This window comes from Kwoniella dejecticola, chromosome 4, assembly GCF_000512565.2.
Source record: "Kwoniella dejecticola CBS 10117 chromosome 4, complete sequence".
In the NCBI taxonomy this organism is placed as follows: domain Eukaryota; kingdom Fungi; phylum Basidiomycota; class Tremellomycetes; order Tremellales; family Cryptococcaceae; genus Kwoniella; species Kwoniella dejecticola.
This window is the reverse complement of record NC_089304.1, coordinates 1,493,156-1,515,498: the sequence shown is the minus strand read 5'-3', so window position 1 is coordinate 1,515,498 and position 22,343 is coordinate 1,493,156. Positions and strand designations below refer to the sequence as shown.

At 47.9% G+C, this 22,343-nt stretch overlaps 7 protein-coding genes across 7 annotated transcripts; 4 read left to right on the top strand and 3 right to left on the bottom strand.

Moving 5' to 3' along the window:
* Window positions 1–405: 405 nt before the first annotated feature.
* Window positions 406–1,898, bottom strand: I303_103826 (uncharacterized protein; the record flags this gene model as incomplete). Its single annotated transcript, XM_018407159.1, has 3 exons — window positions 406–1,009; window positions 1,140–1,282; window positions 1,512–1,898. 3 exons carry the CDS (start codon window positions 1,896–1,898, stop codon window positions 406–408), a joined length of 1,134 nt encoding a protein of 377 aa, XP_018263967.1.
* Window positions 1,899–2,779: 881 nt separating this feature from the next.
* I303_103825 (uncharacterized protein) lies at window positions 2,780–4,621 on the bottom strand (the record flags this gene model as incomplete). The annotated part of the gene is made up of 7 exons (XM_018407158.1): window positions 2,780–2,966; window positions 3,077–3,383; window positions 3,462–3,772; window positions 3,837–3,916; window positions 3,993–4,408; window positions 4,476–4,527; window positions 4,598–4,621. The coding sequence occupies 7 exons, from the start codon at window positions 4,619–4,621 to the stop codon at window positions 2,780–2,782; spliced, it is 1,377 nt and encodes a 458-aa protein (XP_018263966.1).
* A 401-nt stretch (window positions 4,622–5,022) lies between these two features.
* On the top strand, window positions 5,023–7,724 carry I303_103824 (uncharacterized protein; the record flags this gene model as incomplete). The annotated part of the gene is made up of 7 exons (XM_018407157.1): window positions 5,023–5,700; window positions 5,783–6,192; window positions 6,287–6,418; window positions 6,485–6,569; window positions 6,635–6,735; window positions 6,833–7,170; window positions 7,273–7,724. 7 exons carry the CDS (start codon window positions 5,023–5,025, stop codon window positions 7,722–7,724), a joined length of 2,196 nt encoding a protein of 731 aa, XP_018263965.1.
* Window positions 7,725–8,103: 379 nt separating this feature from the next.
* On the top strand, window positions 8,104–10,048 carry I303_103823 (uncharacterized protein; the record flags this gene model as incomplete). The annotated part of the gene is made up of 2 exons (XM_018407156.1): window positions 8,104–9,825; window positions 9,980–10,048. 2 exons carry the CDS (start codon window positions 8,104–8,106, stop codon window positions 10,046–10,048), a joined length of 1,791 nt encoding a protein of 596 aa, XP_018263964.1.
* Window positions 10,049–10,685: 637 nt separating this feature from the next.
* I303_103822 (uncharacterized protein) lies at window positions 10,686–14,429 on the bottom strand (the record flags this gene model as incomplete). The annotated part of the gene is made up of 7 exons (XM_018407155.1): window positions 10,686–10,868; window positions 10,978–11,245; window positions 11,339–11,839; window positions 11,895–12,096; window positions 12,161–13,284; window positions 13,357–13,899; window positions 13,963–14,429. The coding sequence occupies 7 exons, from the start codon at window positions 14,427–14,429 to the stop codon at window positions 10,686–10,688; spliced, it is 3,288 nt and encodes a 1,095-aa protein (XP_018263963.1).
* Window positions 14,430–15,207: 778 nt separating this feature from the next.
* On the top strand, window positions 15,208–17,388 carry I303_103821 (uncharacterized protein; the record flags this gene model as incomplete). Its single annotated transcript, XM_018407154.1, has 16 exons — window positions 15,208–15,414; window positions 15,485–15,572; window positions 15,637–15,681; window positions 15,780–15,811; window positions 15,877–15,887; window positions 15,991–16,015; window positions 16,069–16,137; window positions 16,201–16,283; window positions 16,338–16,368; window positions 16,439–16,547; window positions 16,621–16,682; window positions 16,750–16,760; window positions 16,817–16,892; window positions 16,956–17,144; window positions 17,211–17,277; window positions 17,336–17,388. The coding sequence occupies 16 exons, from the start codon at window positions 15,208–15,210 to the stop codon at window positions 17,386–17,388; spliced, it is 1,158 nt and encodes a 385-aa protein (XP_018263962.1).
* A 3,319-nt stretch (window positions 17,389–20,707) lies between these two features.
* Window positions 20,708–21,643, top strand: I303_103820 (uncharacterized protein; the record flags this gene model as incomplete). Its single annotated transcript, XM_018407153.1, has 1 exon — window positions 20,708–21,643. The coding sequence occupies one exon, from the start codon at window positions 20,708–20,710 to the stop codon at window positions 21,641–21,643; it is 936 nt and encodes a 311-aa protein (XP_018263961.1).
* Window positions 21,644–22,343: the final 700 nt, after the last annotated feature.

Genomic DNA, 22,343 nt, shown 5'->3' with positions numbered 1-22,343 from the left:
GGAATCCGCAATCGTTCGAGCGCAGCGGGATGACTGATCCCCGCAAGCAACATGTGCGCTCGGGGAAGCCGTATAAGGGGGACTTACGTGTCACTGGTATATGCGCGATAAGGTCACATGCTACATGCTACATTCGCCGATGAGGTACAACAAAATCATCGGACAAGAGACAACATGATATGGCTTTTAGGAGGAAATCTCGAGTGTCGACAAATGGCGGACGAACATGGATATCAAGCGTTTTCGGTAATGGGCACGAGGACATCCTGCCCAGCAATCCAAAATCAGCTCCCCATCCACATCTCAGACATGAAAACAAAGGCGAAACCAAATCATGATCTTATTGAATAACGGACGCAAAGGGGCTGTCCTGATCGGCGACTCACCGTTTCCCACTCCTTTCGCTCACATCGTCCTCCGATCCGTCAAATCCTCCACCATCTCGATCCACCCATATCCTCTTTGCCTCATATCATCCAACATCTCCTCGTATTCCTCCCACCACCATCCATGCGTCACCGCGTCCGCCCTCTTCTCATCCAGTCCCACTTCCCCATCCCTCACTTGCGCATAATAATCCCCACTTTCGACCTTGTACACCTTGCCAGTGGTCTTCGCCAAATCCGGTGGGTTGGGTGTCGGTCTATACGTCCATGGTTTTTTACATATGTAATGTAAATTCCTGACTTCCTCGTCGTTGTAGAAATTGCCATGCCAATACCTCATCGTCTTGATGGCATTGTATATCCACGGTATACTAATCCATTTGCCCCTGAACAAGTCAGCGAACAGGTCTTGGTCAGGGAACGCCCATTCTTTTATACGCGCTTGATCTTCCCCCGAAGGACTTTCTACCAATCGATGTATCCGCTGTAATAGTGCAGTGGAGGGTGTGAGGACTACCAGGCCGGAATTGAGGAATGAATGTGTGCCGTTCGGCTGAGCTGGTCCCGGGTGGCTTATTGCTTGCGACCCATGGGAAGGGGTGAAACCGCAGTTGTCCCTTGTCCTACGGCGTGGGGATATATCAGCCTTGTCGATCTCAAATCTCAAGGTTTGGAGGTAGCCGTGTCGGAAGGAGAAGCAGAAGGAGAAGATATAGAAGGGTACATGGCAATCAGATCCGAACTTGGACTCACCAATCACTTGGTGCCCATGCTGATCTATCCAGATTACATACGCACGCAAAGGTAGCTGCGATCTGATCGTCCTTGAGAGGTATATTGAACAGCTCATCCATGTTTCGTCGAATCATCATATCGCCATCGATGAGGCAGACTCTCTGTCAAACCATGATCAAGAATCTCACGTCAGCCAAAGGACGTCATGCAGTTTCATTCCGACTCTCTTAGTGAGCGATGAGAGGACAGTGTACATCAAATGAGGTGACGGGATATAATGCAGCGAGCGCGAAGACAAAGCGCCAGGCATACAGAAAGGGATCGACATCGTATCTGGTGTTGTTATTTCATTCGACCTCGATGTTCAATTTGGAATTTAAGCGCACTCACATCGTAATCCTCAAACCCAAAGACCGCCGCTTTACTCCACGTGTCCACAAATCGCTCAGCTATCAATGTCACCTCTCCCCGGGGTACGATCGGCTCGATGATCCTCACTTCCAGATCATACTCTCTCAGCGCTTTCAGGATGGTTCCGTCGTCGAGTTGTGTTAATTTCGGATTGACAGCTACGATCAATGGGTATCTCGAGTTGATTTTCCTCAATGTCCATGCTAAGACCAAGATACCGGGTAGGTACGATGGTGTGCTGAGTAAGAAGACTACCCAGGCGCATTTCTTTGGGTTCGTATTTGCGCTTGTCGATGTCGATGATGATGATGATGATGTTGAGGGAGGGGAGGTGTAATTCAATGGATTAAGAGAGAGTCCAGTCATTTCGAAGTTTCGATGAGTTGTTGATCACAACCACGATCGATCAGTCACAATACGGGAAGCAGACACGGAGTGAGGTGGTGTGAGGTGAGGAAGTGAAGATATCGATTGGCGAGTCCAGTTCAGATCACGATATGCAGATGAGACTATTGAAGCGAACGCAATCTGATCAACTGGATATGGATATGAATGTACAATATAAGACATGCATGATCTTATACAAGTTTAGCTTATATCCAACAAGGTAGATCATATCATTGACCATCCCGTTCATTTCATTCTCATTCACATTCACGTTCACATGGGAAGATACTGGTAACCTTGATTAAGTAAGACAGATCAGTAGTATGTCGTCGATCTCGTAATCATACCCACCTCAGATCCGATCAGATGGTATCATACGTCCCTCGAAGGTCTGACTGCACGAGCGTATGACTGAATGGGATGCGCGATCATATGATCGATGAACCCAATTCTATCAGATCCGATCGACATAACTGTACTAACTCGGTCATACCCGAATGACGGGTTATCGATAACAGGAACCAAAAAAAAGTCCTGTGTCCTGCGCTAATACGAGGTATACGAGGTATAATTACGAGATTTTCACTCTTATGGCCTGGCCCCGGTCCAGAAATGCCTTAGCTTTCTACGTGCATACCATTATTGGTGTGGCCGGATGACCGGATCGTGTAAAGAAATTACCACCTGTCTTGGTTCACCACCGACCTACGCGAGACCAGGACCACAACTGTACTGTCTCAATATCATCGGAGCGATCAAAAGATATCTTATACATCCGAGGTGAACTGTTCATCATGCAATTACTGACGAGATCCTTCGCTTGAATGGAGTTCAACTTCATTGCGACCACCATGCTGAAATTACTCTCCAACATCACTTCGGTCATCTAGCAAAACTTCGTCTTCTGCATCACCCCTCTCCCTTCTGGAGAACTCCCTTTCCCATCCTCGTTTCGACATCTGCCCACATAGCGCCGTTCGTCCTTCCTTGAACTTCGCATGGACCAAGGTGAAAGTGATCAAAAGCCAATACGCTATATACGTCGAGCTATTTGACCCAACATCAACAACAACATCAAAATTTGTATCAGCACTCAATCTCTCTTACCCCATACTGACCAACTGCTTGATGAAGTGAAGTGTAGTTTTGCTACTTACACAGTCCAAACGGTTCCAGTGTTATTCCAGCCCACGACAGCTTGAGCAAGCTGAGCGAAATTATCCCCTGATCCAGGTTCCGGATCCCACCATATCAAATGCCATATATTTCCTGCGACGCGGTACGAGCCAGGTCCATTGCCTGCTTCGGCCGCCGCTGTACCCACGTACGATATGAAATATTGTCTTTCGAATGCGTATGCTGCTCGAGAAGCCAATCCTGCGCCAATCATGAACAAGAGCAAGGATGAGAACTGCACGAATTTCGTCAGCGATAAAGGAGTTGTTGACGAGAATAGCAAGTATGCTGTATAAATCGATTGATTTCGATCAGCGTCCATACTAAATACGTGCGGCAGCCGCAATAGGTGGAGCCCTTGCTTACCGATAAGACCGCCGACTATCAATCCTCCGATTCCACCACCTGCAACGGCACTTCCCTTCTCACTCAGTCCGATTCCACCGAGGAAGACTACACCCTCCAGACCCTCTCGAAGGACAGTGATGAACGGCAACCCGAATAGGATGGCTGTAGCCTTGTTTGCGCGCTTATGTCGATTTCCATGTGCATGAGGATGATGTTGTATATGCTCAGGATCGGACTCTGAATGTGAATGATACGCGGATAAAAGCTTGAGACGCCATTTGACTTGAGCATGAGGGAGTCGAAGGAACGCCAACGACATCACGAGGATTCTGCGATCGCATGACCATCAGCGATCAGTAAACAGAGCTGACAGTCTGCGTATAGTTCACTCACAATATAGATGCAAGAGCACAGAAACCACCTTCCCATAAATTCTCCGCATCTTGCCATAAATCATGCGTGTAAGTATAGAACTGAGACGACACAACATGATTAGACGAATCTCGGCTGTTTTGTTCAAACTCGATCTCAAGAGGCTTGTGTACTCACGACATATAGGAAGATCGCTCCGATGGCCATGGCAACTGTACCCCCCAACAGAGCTCCACTCCAGATCTGCAATCTCATCTTTTTGACCACTTTATCCTTCTCCTCGGAGACTTCCTCAACTTCCTCCAAATCATCTTGATCGACTTCCAATCCACTCAGTCGTCTGCCATTGTGAGGAGTCAAGAGAGTCCGGGACTCGAGACGAGGTGAAGACGAGCTAGGGGGGGAAGTGCCGTATGTGCCGTTTTGATGAGGTTCGGAGAGCAATTCTTGGGAAGATCGGGCTGAGTCTTCTGATTGTCTTACGCCGACGCCGTGGTGAGAATGAGATGGACGTCGGGATTCGGATAATGGGAGATGTACGGGCTGGACGATCGATGGTACGATCTGAGAGATGAATCCCAATAATACAGCGACTTGAGACCCAATGAATTAGCTGATTGTATCTTCGATACTCCGAAGACAACATGGAAGAGGGCTCACTGATTATTCCTGCTTCTAAGGATTCACGTAAAAGAATGAAGAAGGCCACTGGCTAAATTATGAAACGAGACCGAAAGCGAGTAAGTAAGCTGCGGCAAGTGTCGAAATACGCATGGACGTACCGAGAAATAATCCGTGAATGCCATCTTGAGCTTCGCAAACCTATATTCGCATGGCTTGAAAGACTTGTTCTAGAGTATGGAGTCCGCAATTGCCTCAACAATACGACGAATATAGCCAAGAAATCGCTCACAATCCCTTCGATCTTGAGATCATCCTAGCTGCTCCGACCCGGCCGAAAATCACAGAAAGGCGCTGTCGGCGTACCCCGACTAATCCACAGTCTAAGTGAGAGGGCTGAACAAGGATCTTGGGAGCATCATCCCACGTGACGGGGACTCGTGCCTGAGCAGATTTCAAGATTTCTGATTTTATTTTCGCCGTCGTCCTCATTTCGACACACGCATGAAATGAGTTATTAGTTACTTGTGATCAACACAATCAGTGCTGGATCTGTATCAGCAAATAGACAGACAAGTGGACAAAGATGTCGTCGAAACAGTACAACAAGAAACGATCTTTTGGCGAGGGATCCGGTTCTGGGTCGGCTCCTTCGAAGTCAAACAAATTTTCAAAATCGAATAACGGTAAACCTTCCAAACCTGCAGGAGCTTACAAAGGCAACAGCAACAATAATGGTAACAAGCCAAAAGGAAACGTAAATGGAGGTGACAAGAAGGGCAAATCAAGATCAGCTCCTCGAGAAAAGGAGGAGGAAATCAAGAGGCGTAAGAAGCCTATCACCGCTGGCGGAGGCGAAGAAGAAGAGGACGAAGATGAGGATATAAGTATGGGCGAAGAGGATGATTTGGGTGATGAGTACGATGAAGATGACGACGAGTTGATGGGAGACCAAGCTCTGGAGAAGGCCGGTGATGGCGATGCCGAAGCCGAAGCAGGAGCAGATGGAGGAGATCAAGAGAAGAAGCCGAAGTTAAGCAAGAGTGAAAAATTAGCTTTACATGCTCAACAACCTCATCGAACTACCCTTTTACCTTCTCATCCGCTGCTCCACGACACCCTCTTACCTCTCTGGGAGACGGCCAGACGAGCCGATCTGTCGAAGGAACAGAGGAAGAAGACGATAAATGATTTGTATAATGCTGCGAAGGGCCGAATTGGGGAGATTAGTAGAGGTCATAAAGGTGGAAGAGTTTTGCAGACTGTGAGTCTATTTGCGATCTCGAGCAATATTCAGGCATGTTCTCCGTCCAGTGAAAAACTCATTGACGTCGGCCCATATGCAGATCGTCAAATTTGGAGGTAAAGAAGAGAGGACTGGCGTCGCAATGGAACTTGAATCTCGATGGAAGGAAATGATGGAATCGAAATATTCGAAATTCTTAATGTCCAAGTTGATCCGATATTGCCCCTCAATCCGACCTCTTCTTATCCCTCAATTGACTCCGCACTTACTCTCACTTCTGAACCACTCGAACGCTGTCGCCCCGCTGTCCGACTTTTACGACTTGTACGCTACTTCCAAAGAACGCAAATTGCTCGTGCGGGGATTCTATCCCAGAGAATTGAAGATTTTCGACGGTGGAAAACAAGCGTCTGAAACTAAAGGGCTCGAAGCGTTCTTGGAGGAAATCGGAGATGATGGGAAAGGAAGAGAGAGGATCCTGGATAGTATCGAGAAAACCGTTCTTGATGTGTAAGTTCTCTTCTTCCAGCATCTCGAGCTCTTTCTCGAGTCAGTCAGAAAAGCCAGCGCGACAAGCTCTGTATTGACATCTCGACTGCAATAGCTTCAACGCAACTCAGAAACAAGCTTTGGCTCAATCGATCTTCCACCGATTGGTATTCGAATACGTAACATGCGTATTCAAGTTCTTGGATAAAGAGGCTGCTGATAAGAAATTGCACGAGCTGTTGGCTGCGTACGTGAAAATCATACGAGAACTGAATCATCAGGTATATGGCTGATAGCATTGAGCCACCTATAGTGGAGCGGAGAGCTTCCCGGAGATTGTGCATACCAAAGATGGTTCAGCCGTCGTCCGAGAATTGATCGTCAGATGTAACGCCAAGGTGAGCAGAGTCAGCCGTGACTGGCTATGTAGAGGTCTAAAGGCTAATGATGCATTTCTTGCTAGGACCGAAAACAAATCCTTCAACCTTTGCGAAAACACGTCGAAGCGTTGTGCAAGGACGCAGATGCCCAAATGGTACTTTTCACCGCATTCGATTGTGTCGAGTGAGTCACATGCCATGGATATGTGATATACCAGGCCAGACCGTCTGCATTTGCGATTACGTTTCAAGGCTGATCAAATATGTGTGATGTGATGCAGCGACACAAAGCTTATGGGTAAAGCTTTCGTTTCCGACGCTATTGGTTTGGCGACAACCTTGGCATTCGACAAACAAGGACGCAGAGCACTTATTTACTTGCTCACTCCGACATCTACGAAACATTTCATGCCTCAAACCATATCTTCTCTTGCTGCGTCGTACGCCTCGGCCAGGGAGCTGGGAACCAGTAAAAAAGACACGGATATCAGACGTAAAGAATTACTTGGATATGCTTCTGAGGGCTTGTTGAAAGCTGTTGAGGAGAAGGGGGATGAGATGGTCAGAGATCCTGGGGCGGGAATGGTCGTTCAGGAGACCTTGTTGTATGCTCAAGGTGGTGAGTTTGCGTTCCGGCGTTGCCTGGATTATACTGGTCCGATGTTGTAGGGACCAAGAAAGAGGGACAAGCATCGCTGACATCCATTGGACCGCCTCGCAGATAAATCAAAAGCCATCGATACTTTGTCTAGAGCTTTGGAAATACCTTACCCCGACCCAGCACCGGTTGAAGCCAATCCCGACACCATGACTTCGCATCCCTTAGACCTCTCCCACTCGATACGTACTTACAAGACCTTACTTTCCGGCGGTCATTTCAACACATCTACCAAAACCATCGATATACCAGATAAAGACTTGCCATCGAACTTCGCAAAAGCGATTTGGAGATCGATATCTTCGTCAGAAGTAGGCGGCGCAGAGAATGTACTGAGGATATGTAAAGGCAATGCGCCGTTTGTCATGGTTGAGCTTATCGAGGCGTTGAAAGGATCCGATGGAGAGTTTAAAGAAATGAAAGCTGTACTAGGCAAGAAGGGTGTCAAAGAAGAGGTGGAAAAGAGCGTCAGGAAGGGTGCGGGTTTGTTAGCTGAGAAAATCGCGGAGTTGTAGGTGTACAGCTAACCGTTGGCGTCAGGCTCGCAAGTATGGGGGCCAGGAGGTGTTTGAGAAATGCCTCTTTATGAGTCATAGTGGTTCCCTGTGTGTATGCATCTTTACCTGTGGTCAAGTACCGCTTTCATGCAGCACTCCATGTAGCCTCTCGCTCGCCCTGTCATTGACAGTAACAGCTCAATCACGTGACCAACGCGTTAGCTCAGTTTACCTTGTACTTTACGCGTTCTGAATCGACAACATGAGCGACTAACTTGCTCGAACTGATCATAATATCCAATCCGACTGAAGAGTCTTCTGACTGGTCAAAGGTCCATCTTCCATCGAGCACCGACCAGTCGTACACAGACAGCAGTGTCTTGTTCGCTAGCGTATCATGTCCACGACTTTCCTCTTGCAAGGCTCCTCCGCATCCGCATCCGCATCCGCATCCGTATCCGCATCCGCATCCTCATCTTCCTCTTCCTCTTCAGCTCTCCCTGAATCTCCTGCACTGTCTTTACTGCCTTTCTCCCTCGGCCCAAACTCCGCACCGTTCACTTCGACTTCCGCCCCGCTGTCACGATATTTCAAACCTCGTTCCAGTCCGCAACCTGACTCTAGCTCGAATGACTCGTCTGGCGCCAAGAAATCAGAGTCCAAGGCAGAGGCCAAGGCAAAGTCAGTGGTAGCTTCTTTTAGGGGTCGAGCGGTCGCAGGACAATATATCGATATTCCCAACGGCTGGAAAGGTATTATCCTCAGTACAGGAAAACGACCGGATAAAGGCGGTATCGAAGTTCATGCAGAATTAGAGAAGACCACTTCTAAGACTGTCCAGCCCTCCAGTATTGATGTGCAGGACGAGGACATTGACGATGGCCTGGGACTTCGGCGGACGACGCGACAATCTGCTGCGCCCGGCGGAAGGACAGGGACCGGAAACGGGAGGGGCAGAGTTAAAGGAGAAGGTCAAGTAGCTTTATCAAAACCGAAAATACGTACGAGCGGGATAGTCATTCGGCAGACACAATCTAGAAAACGATATAGACTAGACTCAGACGACGAAGACGAGGACGAGGACGAGGATGAAAACAACGACCAAGAGGAGAAACCGGGTCGACAGTTGAGTAGAACACCGAGTAAAAGGTCTCGTACGGGCGGAGGAGCATATACTACGCCACAGAAAACGGCAACATCGTATACAGACACGACAACAGGGGAAGGAGAGACGCCCATAAGTGTACCTGAGATAGTCATCCAAGAGGCTACTCCGCTGAAATATCCACTACCGACGCCTAAGAAACGCTTGAATGAAAGACGTCCCTCACCCTCACCCGAGCCGCAGAGGAAAAGAAAATTGCCTGAGATAAGTGAAAGTATGGAATTGGTAGAGAAAGTGATAACAGTCCGACACGAATCTGACACTCAAGATCCCTTTCTGGAAGAGAAAACCAGTACAGATGGGGAAATAGAGGGAAAAGGCGAGGACGAATCGCAAGTTTCGAATCAAGTAAAGGCTCAACAAGGCGACGAGTCTCCGAATTTGAGTCTCACTGATGACGGTAGATCACTATTGGAGGAATCAAGTATCAGTATCAAGGTGGAAGGCGATGAGGAAACCCTTATCCCTTCTCCATCAACTGAGAATGATTTACCGTCTTTCGATATCTCTTCGGCGCCTGCCACAGCTGTGCCAGTGAATCAAGTATCACATGCCTCAAAGGGTAAAGCAGACCATGTTATGGAAGATAGAGATTGGGGAGTGGACCAGAATCAGCATGATGGACCTATGAGAATCCTTCGGCCGACTGCAACGTTTGACGGATTTATGCTGTACACGCCGGATGATCCCCTTATCGGATTCAGGTCAGACGAATTGTCGCATATCGGAGAAGGTCAAGATTCAGACCAAAAGAAGGAGGAGCCAGCAGAAACAGCAGTGCAAAATGGGGCAGCAGAAGACGGTGAAAAAGCAAGTTCGAAATCGGACACCGATACGCCTACCGGTACAAACACGATTCAGGTCCGTAAGTCGTGGTGGAGATCCGGCGGCGCAGGCGAAGGTGGAGATGAGTTTGTGCGAGGTCTAGGCGAATATCTAGGATTGATGGAAAGTGTAAGTTTCCACGCTTGATCCGTTCCTTCTCGATTCGATTCAAATCAGTCTCAAGTTCAATGTTGCAATGTTAAGCAGTCGTCAGACTAAGTCAACTCTATGGATTTGGGGTTGACAGCTGATCATGGTATTGCGTGCTTTATTGACATTTCAGTTAAACACTCCGGTTTATCTAGATGGTCTAGAGGACGATGGTGACGATGATGACGAAGATGAGGCATAAGAGGTTTAGAGGGGTCCAATGGAACGTTGTTGTCCTCTTCTGTCATATATACTTATATATATATATGTAGTATAACGTCCCATCGACCAGTCTTCATACGATCTTGTCTCCCGGGACTGCTCTTCCCCACTGCGTGAAACGTGCCGTCATCTTCATTTCGAGGGATCCTTGAGTGACCTTTCAGTGCGATTATACTTTGCTGTAGACATGCATGATTAATGTTTTGTTTTTGGTAACGTATAGGTATATGAACGAGTGAGTAGTGGAGAACCGGTAAGAAAACTTGAATTCATGGTCGTTTGTGATGTGATCAGAAGACAGATCACTGAGGAGTTCGAATTGCCGTTTCATTCTCAGTGGCAATGAATCGAAATCAGAGATCATTCTGCTTCGTCTCTAGCTAGGTGACTTTGCATACTCTATATATCCATTGAGTAAATTGCTTACACTATCACACTATCAAGCACGCGATGTAGAGTATGTATGTGTGTGAAAGATGATTTACAGAACAACAGATCCAAGGTGACTGACTGACTGACTATAAGGAGCTACAACATATGTCCAAGAGAAAAACCAAGTTACAGAAGAAATGAAATCGGTGAAGTGATGAAGTGAAAGTCCTTAACCCCTTAACTCCTTAACCCCCTTCTTGGAAATACCCTTCAAACATCGATTCATGTCTCAACATACTATCTTTGACGACTCCGTGGACATGCAAGAACAATTTCGGGTATTTCGACGTGAAATACATCAAGAAGCCCGCTGGTAATTGGCCCAAATGCTTTTTCACCGATGGTTCGAGATCTTGATAATGGTGTTTCTACGGTTGCGATTGCAAAACAATTATCAATATCGAGTTGGACAGACTCAGTTACTAATAAGGAAGAGGATAAGGTGGAGAAGGATGAGTATTCAAGTATTTCACCCACCTTATTCCTCATAGCCCTCAGTAAATCCCTGACGCTATTGCCTTTGTATTTCCTATACTTTCCCAGGTTATTCGTGAATGTCCGATCTAATTTGCTGTACCAATCTTTGCCCACGACATCGCTTGCGCCGGTCTCTAATTTGACCAAAGTCGATTCGGGCGGATCATTCTCCATAATTTCGAATCGATCCGAAGCATCACATAGAAAGCTTAATCTCTTGCCTGGTGTCCAGAAGAACGGATGTATCAAGCATTCCGATGTATCCGGTCTGTGATGTGACAAAGATACACAACGCTTCGAATCAGCACACTCTCCCTCTTCGCTTGCAATGAGATCGGTTTAACATGCCGGAGAAACTCACCGCGATGCAGGATCGAGACTTAATAGTCTGCTTATCAGTTCCTTGGCTTCTTCACCTTCTTCTCCCAGTATACTCAGATCATCTATATTCACCATATCCCCTTTGACAATATTGCTTTCCCTATTATACGTCTCCCCGTATGGATGTTGTCCAGACATCACCACCCAGAAATACAGACATCCAAGCGCGAACAAGTCTACAGCTTTCGTTAACGTGTGATTCTTGTTATCTTTGTCTTCATTCTGAGTTGCGTTATCGTCTGCTATGCTCGAGGAGGAAGAACAGGTGGAAGAGAACGTTGAAGTGGGATCAAATACCGTCCCCTCGTTGAGCTTAACTCGACCCTTTATACATTCTGGCGCTCTCCAACCTAGAGACCCCGCTAAATTGTTTGCGGTCGGTGCGAACGATGATTGACCTTGATCTAGACGTCTGGCTAACCCGAAATCGCTAACTAACATTCGCAAAGCTCCGTCTTTGCCCTGGGAGACCAGTACATTCCTGTTACAACGCCAAATAAGCTCAAGACTTGCGACGGGGATGCGGCTTGACTCACTGAGGTTTAATATCCCGATGTATAATCTTCATCCCATGAAGATGTTTCAGCCCCGCCGTGATCTGCGACAAGGCTTTCTTCCGATCCCAATCAGCCGGCAGCTCGGAGTGTTTATCTGGAGTCTCGACCAGGTCCGCCAGCGAAGCTTGACAGAGATCGAGAGCAATGTAAAGGAAATTATCCCGCTTCTCTTGACAATAATCTAACATCGCAGTCACATCAGCCTGCCGCCTACCAGGAAAGTCATTGGGAGATCAAGAGCTTACATCGTATCACGTTGGGATGGTCATCTGACGCTTGTAGAAGCTTGACTTCTTGACTTGCTAACCTTGTAAAGTCACTCAGAAGCCTCTTCACTGCAACAGGTCTTCCGCCCCAAGTACCTTTGAGCACTACCGTACCATGAGATCCGTAGCCTATGACGTTGTCGGAGATGGATAGTCGTTCTTTATCATCTTGATCTAATAGATCCGTTGAAGACATCTCTCTAGGTAGATCCGGGAGCGGTTTTTCGCCTTTGGCATTAGGTGAATTAGCGGAAGGGGATCCGGCTTCATCGTCCTCGTCTTCTCCCCCTTCCTCCAAAATGGCAGCTGATGAGTCCCTCCTCTTCTTCTTACCTCTTACTCGCCTTCTCGTCGACTTCTTCTTCGGTGCAGGAGACTCTTCGTCCACCGGTGGACCCAGATTGAGCGGCAGAGTAGCTTCCGTGCTAGATTTTTCTGCCGATGTTGAAGTTGAAGGGATTGAGCCCTCAGGCGCTGTCAAGAGAGGGGTTTTCTCGTCGGCAGGCGAAGTGGTTTGTCTGACTCGAGGCGACCTCGCGAATTGCGTTATGGCGATTCCGCAGATGATCATCAATGTTCCGATTGCACTCAGTATCCACCAGAACCAGCCTCTGCGAGGAACGTCCCTTTCTCTGATGAATGAAGTCGGTTGAGGCGGTGGTTGAGCCAACCCAAGCGCTCTATCGTCGCTAGGCGGGTCGATGAGGTACGGCAAAAGCTGATCTTTCTCAGGCAGATCTTCGGTCAAGACGAATGAACCATTGGTCAGACTGCCGGGACGAGGCGGAGGCGCAAAATTGATCAATGGGTAGGCGGATGACGATAGAGCATACAGCAGAGGTTTGGAACCATGAGGTCTGATGTTTTTACCTTCTTCATCCGAAGGTATGGTGGATGAAAGGTTTTGTGATGCTGGAAGGGAAAGCTGAAGGGGCAACGATCCTATATAGGTAGATTGTGGCTTCTTGGCGATGTCCATGAAGTGTTGATATGGCCTGGAAGTTGGCGGGAACAAGGTCGGAAGATGAGGAGGAGGCTGAGGGACTAGTATTGGGTTGGCCGAAGGTGAGTCAAGGGGTACGAGTATATCATATACCGCGATACTGTATCATGATTCCAACAGATTAGTGGGTCATGCTATTTGTCGGTGCATTGCAGACGAGCGCCAGACTTACCCGATACTATCCAATCTTGTCACCCATTTCACCCCACTGACGCTTTCGACTCCAACGGCATCACCATCATACGCTAGCTCTACCCTAGTTTTCCTCTCTCCCGCCTCTCCCCAACCTTGTTCCGCTAATCCGTTTTTCACCCAATAATCAGCCAGAGGTCTATCATAGCTATTCGGGGTATAAGTTGAGTAGGTAATTTCCTGAGCCCCGGCGTTCCGTTTGGCCTCAACGACGTTCTGATATACGGTAGAAGTGGACGTCGAGGGCGACAGTCCTACAGATGCGATTGGTGGAGAGTGTATAGTCAGACGATAATCTGTTCTTCCAACAAATAGCAGATCCCTGTTTGATCGATTCGACCCTTCTAGATCGTCCAGCAGCTCCTCGTTCTCGCACACGCAATGAGAGTTGTTCGTGCCGAACGACTTGAAGCAGTCTAATTGTTGTCCTGTACGTAGATCCAGAGTCAAGAGGGAAGTATGCTTTGATCCAGTGAATACACGACTCGGGGAATGAGGGAAAGTAAATGGTGAAAGTTCGATCCTGTGCAGATCAATTTGGATCAGCGACTTTTGGGGCTTGCTTCTTTCCATCAGGAATACTCACAGTTGTTCCACTGAAAGGGGTAGTTTGCGGATTTTAGGTGTTCTGCCCTCCTTTGTAGTATCCTGAGGGTTCCCATCCTCATCTTCGAAGACGTAGAGACTACCACTGAGCGGTTCTACGATATACTCCTCATCATTACCCTTCCCACGTATACCACCTCCTACCAAGGGCTCAACACCGTCTTTGAGCGACCACTTGATTTTACCCGTATCTCGCTCTACCGCATGCAGAGATCCATCGATAGTAGAGATGATCACGAAGGGGAGTACGTCGTGGTCTATCTCTGGCTGCGTAGGTGGTGCCTGATACCTTCGACTATTTTGATGCGAAGAGGATTGAGTCGTGGTATATTGCGGGAGAGCTACGAGGGCCGCCGGTTCGGGAGCTGCATATGTCGGTGCTAGCAGAATAAGCGGTAATAGCAAAGCTAGCAGGTGAGATGCGATTATAGTCGTGGAGGGAACCATGATGACCGAACCATCAAAGCCTTGAGCGAACGTTTCGTCCCACAGCAGTCAAATGAGAGAATGAAGTACCAGTAACAGAAGTCTATTGAGAGGTGTTGGAAAGAGCCATTTGATCAATTCAATAGGAATTGATGGGGCACATCGGATTGATGCTTCGTATCGGAAGGAGACTCTTTTCGGATTTGTTGCGGGCCTGTATATCTGACCTGCCGATGAGTCTGAGCAAGAGAACTTGATCTAGGTGACTGGCTTTTGGTTTTCCGCTGCTAGTATAGTGAGGAATAGTAATTATGGAGCATGAAAAGAAAGTTGAAGATGGATGATGGAATTACTCGTAGTCAAAATACCTTAATCGGTTAAACCGGTCTCATGCAGAACAAAAAACGCATCACCGCAAATCAGATTACAAATTGCCAATGATCAACTACAAATTTATCGTAATCAGAAATAACAAGGTGTGATGTCAATTTCAACCTGACACACGCAGGTTGGCCCTTGACGCCGAGGGGGTCCTAGCAAAGCGGCGTCTTCCGCCCGCCTGGACAGGGTAATTAGAGTTTAAGGAATTCTACCTGTTCCGTAATATTGGGTCCCGAAAAAGTCAAAACACGCGTTCAACAAAGTGCATCCCTCCATCCCATCATCCCATCAACGTTGACCAGCGCAGAGGAGAAGAACAATAATACTCCTTTACATCACAGCCTTCTCTCCCTCAATCATCAATCACGAGCGTTTCAACCCTCTCACTCCATAGCTTGTCGGATATCTGATCCGCACCATGTCAAGCAAAACGCGTAGTCCAATCTTGCCTTCATATAATCCAGGCCTCGGTTCGCCCACGAGACGATCAGGATCAGGCAGTCCAAGTCCTGGAGCATCTGAGTCTATGAGGCGTACTGGATCAGGCGGAGCAGACTCCAAAGAGAAGAGTGGTCAAGACTACTTCGGGAACGGCTACGTCAATCCAGAAAAAGGACAGAATCTCGTGAGCCATTTATGCTTTGTCCACGCTTCTACAGGTCTGTAGTGGAGCTGACGATATCATTGATGAACAGTTCGAACAAGCCAGACAGAACGCTGACATCACGCCGAACTTACCGGAACAGAAGGCAAAGAAGGTTACGATGAATCCTGCGCTCATCAGTGAGCTTCATACACAGCTCCTATGCAGCCCGGAACAGTTGTATTGACATTCGGACAATGGTAGTACCGATCTGGATAGCTTTGTCGTCGGCGGTCATCCTTTATAACAGTACGTACCGACAAAACTTCTGTAGGGCTCAAGGCAATGGCAACTTGACGATATTCAATACGTACAATAATGGCTGATCCTTCTGCGTGATCGTTTAGAATACCTCTACAGCAATCTCAATTATCCATATGTGAGTTCGAGCACCTGCGCGGTATATAGAGATCATCGTGACTGATGCTGGGAACGATGTCGTAGCCTATCTTCATGTGAGTCGTGATGCCCTGCAATTGTTACTAGCCATACAACAGGATCCCAAATTATGATACTGGAATGCCCATTGTGTGACCGTGCTGATGAGACGGAATTTAGCACTTCATATCATCTCGGATGTGCTGTGAGTTTGACAAGCCGCTTCGGATGAACAAGGCTGAATTGAACCCACACCAGGCTTTAGGAACTCGCGTGCTGAGGATGACTACAAATCTGATGGATGGGCTGGATAAGGTAGAAATGACGGTACGTCCCATCATCGAAGCGGGACATTTCTACCCAGAAGCTGAGTAAGATGACTTTGAGCAGAGGGAATTGTACTTGAAATCTATCTTACCGATAGGAGTCCTTTTCTCGGGCTCCTTGATCTTGAGTAATACCGCATACTTGACGTGAGTTTTTTTCTTTGACCGGATTCGGATACGAATGCTGATTCGGATTCATAGGTTGAGCGTATCCTTCATCCAGATGTTGAAGGTGAATTTCCTTTCTTCAGAAGTCAAAGACTCCGAAAGGCTCAGGCTGATTCAGAACCACTGGCGATCAGGCATTCACACCGGTCGCAATTCTGCTCATCTCAGCGGTGTTCAAGCTTCAAGTCTTGACGTCTCGTCTGGTGATGATTGTTCTTCTCATTTCAACCGGTTGCGCATTAGGTCAGTCACGCGCAATCAAGAGCCAATCTCTTGACAGCAAGTCTAGTAGCTGATGCCTTTTTGCTTGGGATAGCGGCATACGGGGAACTGCATTTTGAAATGTTTGGCTTTTTATGTCAAGTTAGCGCTGTTGCTGTGAGTTTGAGCTTTCGCTCAGATTGACAGGCAAGCAGCAAGTGCTGATGATACTGACTGAAAATAGTTCGAATCTTCGTGAGTTTGGGACGGTGAGCATCGGAATCTGGCATCTGGCTGACTTCACTTTGCAGGCGACTCGTCATGATTCAAATTTTGTTGCAAGGCCTGAAGATGGACCCGTTGTGCTCGCTACACTACTATGCTCCTGTAAGTGCACACCACCTTCCCAGGAATAGGTGAACGAAAATCGCTGATCCGATGCGGATGCAGGTCTGTGCTATCATCAATGCCTGCTTCCTTCCCTTCACCGAAGGTCTTGCGCCTTTCCGCGAATACCTCAGGATAGGGCCTTTGATCATGCTTTCCAACGCCGCTGTAGCGTTCGGCCTCAATGTCGCCGCTGTCTTCTTGATCGGTGCAGCCGGGGGACTGGTATTGACTCTGGCAGGAGTCTTCAAGGTATGTTCCACAACAAATAACGCTTTTTTGTCCAACTGGGACACAAGGCTGATTTTATTTCGATAGGATATCTTGTTGATCAGCAGTAGTGTAATCTTTTTCGGAAGCCCGATCACTGGCATACAGATCTTCGGTGAGCTGCCTTTCCTCCATTTCAGATCCCACGGCAAGACTAATGGAGGCCGATACAGGTTATTCCCTCGCTTTGGGCGGTATGGTAGCCTACAAAACAGCTAGCAAGTAAGCCTCGGCTAGACTATAGATCACGTTGAACAGGCAAGGGGTCCGTCCCACGCGATGATGGACAGGACGGCAATATCTGGAGCATGATTAGAGTATATACAAGGAATTTCATTGTGACATAGACATATTTGGACTATCTGCATGATACAATACCTATGCAACCAGCAGAGAAGATTGACTGACTTGCCATTCGAGCATTTTGGCATGATCCATCATCGCCTGCAAACCTTCGCTTGGGCCTTCGAATTGTCTCTGATCCGCTCTTCCTTCTTTCAGATCACCGTCCGCAGATCATCCTCCGCTCTGACCCTCTTTCCCTTTATCTCCGGCCGCCTCTTATCGTTGTCCGCTCCTCTATTATTCTCCGAACGGCCACCTGATGACGCTACCTACTCCCCGAACGCTCCTTCTTCACTCATCTCACGTCCACCAAGGGCATTGCTAGTACGTTGCGGACCCTGATGGCAGTACTAAGAGGAGTCGACCTGGTCGTATCGGGGGATAAATTCCATCACCGATCATCCTAACATCACATGCTTCGAAGAATCGAACGTTCACCACGGTGCTGGATGCCATCGTCTATGTTCAGCTGGTGCTGCAGTTGAGTCGCCCTCTGGGCTGAAGTGCGCTCGAAGTTGAACAATCCTGCTCGCAAGCGAAAGTAGATTTGTTAAGTACAATCGCGTATTCCCATTCGCAGAAGTCGAAGTCGACCCTCATGTCCGCTTGACTCATAGCTAGATTATCTTCTCATATTTTGCCCCCGTCCCCTCCGTTAAAAAAGCATCCACTCATTTTCGTATCAGGGACCAGATCCTGACTAGCCCAAAAACGATCCATGAAATTCCCGCGAGTCCAGCTGTGATAACCACCAACACCGAGCATACATCTATGACCCTGTCCCACGTATAGGGTCTTGCAAAGTCCAATATACCCAACGGATGAGATATAGCTTCGGCTGAGTGTTGAATCCGTATTTGTACGGATTGATCGATGAGTGTGTACCCCGCCGCCAGGAGGATGGGGAGTGCGAAGATTGTGAATGAGATAAAGGTCGAGCGGGGGTTAGGGGTATCTCGGTGCGGTTGTGGTTGGTGAGAAGGGGAGCGGGTCGTCATTGTGCTTGGTTCTGTTGAGTGCGATGGATGGTTCGTTTTATGGTGTTGTTGATGTAGCTGTTGACTAGGTTGATAGAACAGGTTCGGCTTCACTGCCCAGGTAATGAGACGTCTGTATTGCTACTTCGCCTGATTCCTCACTATCCCCTGGGGATCGTCGAAAGTTCTTGCTCGTCTGCATGCATGCATGTGCGTTGGTGAACGGAATCAAGACAAACACATCACGCACCTGTGTCGCACACACCATCCTCAATCGCATTGACGACCTCAGAGGATCTCGTTTAATCCTCACATCCGGGGGTTATTTACTCGTTTACTCGTTTACTCGTTTACTCGTTTGCGTTCCGAGCTCTTCATCACATCAACGTAATGAATTTTCACCGTACCTAGTCTAAGCTTGCTTCAATGTGGCGTCCTCACTTTCCCTTTCGCTTTCGCTTTCATTCCGTCCTGCACGCATCTGCCATGCATGCATGATCGAATCCGCCGCCGGTCCTGCTGCTGAAGGATCTTGCTGATACTTCTGGCGGTCGTGGAGGCATGCAACGGAGAGACGATGAGTCGCAGCTTGATCTTCCGTCCGATGTTCACCGATGGATCATCCTAATACACGTAAATGCACGTTATTACCGCACATCGGCGGCGATCCCACTACAGTATGTTATATCATATGGTGAGTCTTCTTGCTTCTGACAATAGTCCGAGTCCTTTGGTCTGTCTAGGAGATCGCACTGCGGATCAGATGGATCTCGAAGCTGAAGAGGGTTACAACTCGTTTATCAGGAAATCCCAAAACAAACGAACAAACCCTAAGCTAAACTAGCTTGATTTCAGTTTGGCTGTCGCTGTGGCTGAGGCTTCTTCATGGTCACATGCCGTCAAAGCATGCCGTTGAACCTTGTTCGTCCAATAATCGATGATACATAAACAATTATCGAGGTCGGTCAATTCTGTTCGTATCTTTCGAACGGATCTTAGAGATATTTGTTGATTTTAGTGAAGTGCCAAGACCTCATCTCCCTATTTTTAGAAGGACGTACTTTTCACATCAAATAGGGATAAGCCATATGCTTGGCATTTCTCCTTTTCTCCTTGTCGGTGCGAGACGGTCCTCAACATAAGCGAGGTAACAGCATACCTGACGGGCCAAGGACTTTTCGACAGGAGATATCTTGCGTCACACTCTGCTCGGCCGGACGACTCTTCAGGTTGCAGTGAAGTCACGCCCGGACCAGACCTCCTTCCGCTTGCGCTGCTGCTGCACAACAGTATTCAATCAGCTCAAGACCTGTCACATGCGGTCACTGCGGATTGTCCTGATAAAAGTTAATCTAGGTACGGTGCCTGTCCAACCGGCATATCTCCTATGATCCGTCGTACGAATGTACAATTAACGAACGCCCCAAAAAGGTCTCTCTTCGTCTCGAGGGAAGGACCTCTGAGTACATAGTACATCGAGTGTTCATGGGTATCCGTTCGGCGTCACATCGTGTATGAGGACCCTCATCTCGGTAGCAGACGGGCAACGTGTTCCGTAATTTTCCTATCAGTCCTGAATCGCTACATATGATACCCCTAGACTTAGATCTTGCATCGGGCCGTCTTGTCTATGAAGAATGACAAATAGCCGTTCAGCACGAATTGCCTCTACGACCCGGGAGGGTATCGATCAAAGACAACGAGAGTACTTCTTCCTTGACCTTTTCCTTCTCCACGAATTCAACACGGCATGCGGCCTTCCGTTGTTCCCTCACGGCATCACCTTGGACTCAGGGGTCCACAATCGCCTAACCACCTGATAGAAATACGCCTATCATTGCGCCAAGTAATCATTTACCCCTCCGAGAAAGGACCTGGCATCTACACGATGGCGGCCGAGAGTATCTTGCAGATACACTCATCGATGATTGGGATCTTGACCCTCAGTACGATAACCCCCTAAAGTCAATGTGGCTGAGACACGATAAGTGATAGGAACGAAGAGTTGCTGTCCGATGATGTTTGTCGAGCAGTCTGCATCGTGCAGAATTGCGAACGTTCGTCTTGCTGGACAGATTCTGCGTTTCTGAAAAGCATAAATAGGGCTGAGTGTCAGAAGTACGGTCTGAAGTTTTCCTCTTTCCCACTCATCTCATCAAGAAACACCCATTCCTCTTGAAAGGCAACAACCCCACAGGATCACATAGATTGAAATCTCTGAACATGTTCCACTCCCTCGCACATCTCCCATCCACCTTGGTCTTGCTTCTCAGCATCACCACCTCCTTCGGGACCGCCAACGGCCGAGTGATCCAGCGGGACCACAAGGCCCTTCCTCGAGGGGACAGTATCCCTACTTTCGCTTCGTTCGAAGATCTCGTCTCTCACCACGGGGCAGTCATCCTTGATGTCAACACCATCGACGTGGACGTGACTGCCGATAACTCCACAGCGTCTTACAACGGTACCAACGCACTTGCCAAGCGGGCAGATCCCCTCGACACCATTGGTAATTTGCACGAATACACCTGGGATTGGGTGACCAAGACTTGTACTGCCGTAGCTGTATCTACCGCTACTCTCGCCTTATCTTCCTACTTCCTTCTTCTTACCGTTCGAAACTTCAGAAGTATCGCAGCTGTCTTGACAGGGGACGGACGAAACCCAGCCACCCTGCCCAAAAATCTCAAACGAGGAGCGGACTCCAACGTCACCTATGCTAGAGTTGACACCGAGATCGCCTTTGACGACGGCTTCAAGCGTACTACCCACCCAGTCAAGTTGCTTTACAGTATCGATAATGATGCAGGTGTCATCCAGCTCGATCAAGCCAACATCCATCTGGGAACTACTTCTGGGGAAGTCGAGGGCGGGGAAGGCAGTGATTTGACGAAGAGATTCGATGAATCGCACGAGATCGGAGTCGGATTCAGCGGGCCTATCATTGGTTTCAATGGAGATGAAGGTTATTACAGGGCTACTCAAGAATACCAGATCTCGACTATCTTCAACTACGGAAACGAAGCTTGTAAGCAAGAATACATCTGCGGTGCTCAAGGATGTATGGGCATGGCCATCCAGGCTTCCTCGTACTACGGCTTCAACGTTAGGGATCTCTGGGGAGAATGTTACGGTGCTTCTAGAGATTGGATCAACTAGAGTCGGATCCCTCGATTCTTTTCAATAATTTAACTTCTTTCACTCATCTTTAGGTATTTCAACGTCTCAGCTTGGGGCTTACTCTTGATAAGATATCTTCTTTGCTTATATCTGGCTTCTTTGACCCCGGTAATTCTCAGTATCAACCCATTTATTTCGATAAATTTTTTAGCTTGACAGACGTCTCCTGAAGTCGCTCACATCGCTTTGATCATGCATGATGCAGCGTCACCACTGCCTCGTAATTTGAATGACATTGTCGAAATGACCGCCAGAAAGATTGTGCTGGTGAATCTCGGCACAAATAGCCAATCGTGCGCTGAAGAGTGATTTCACACTCATGTTATTGGTACACGATCGCTTGCCTCCTTGGACTAACGGAAGACGTCTCAAGGCGCCCAAAGGAGTCCTCATACCTTTGACATCATCATGTTTTGCCCGAGTATACATGATACTCCTTTGTCGATTCGGGGAATACTTCAGAGTGTCGATTTACATGCGTGGGGATTGATAACAAGCTGCAATGCTGCAAACGGTGCAAAGAGCTGCCAAAGGTATCAAACAAAGGGTACTAGTGAAAATTACCTTGATCGATTCTTCGCAGGAGAACAATGAGATTTTGCCCATAATATGGATCGCCAAACGGGTCGAACGGGATGATTGTGTGTGTATGGGAAGATTAGTTCACTGGTATTGGAAT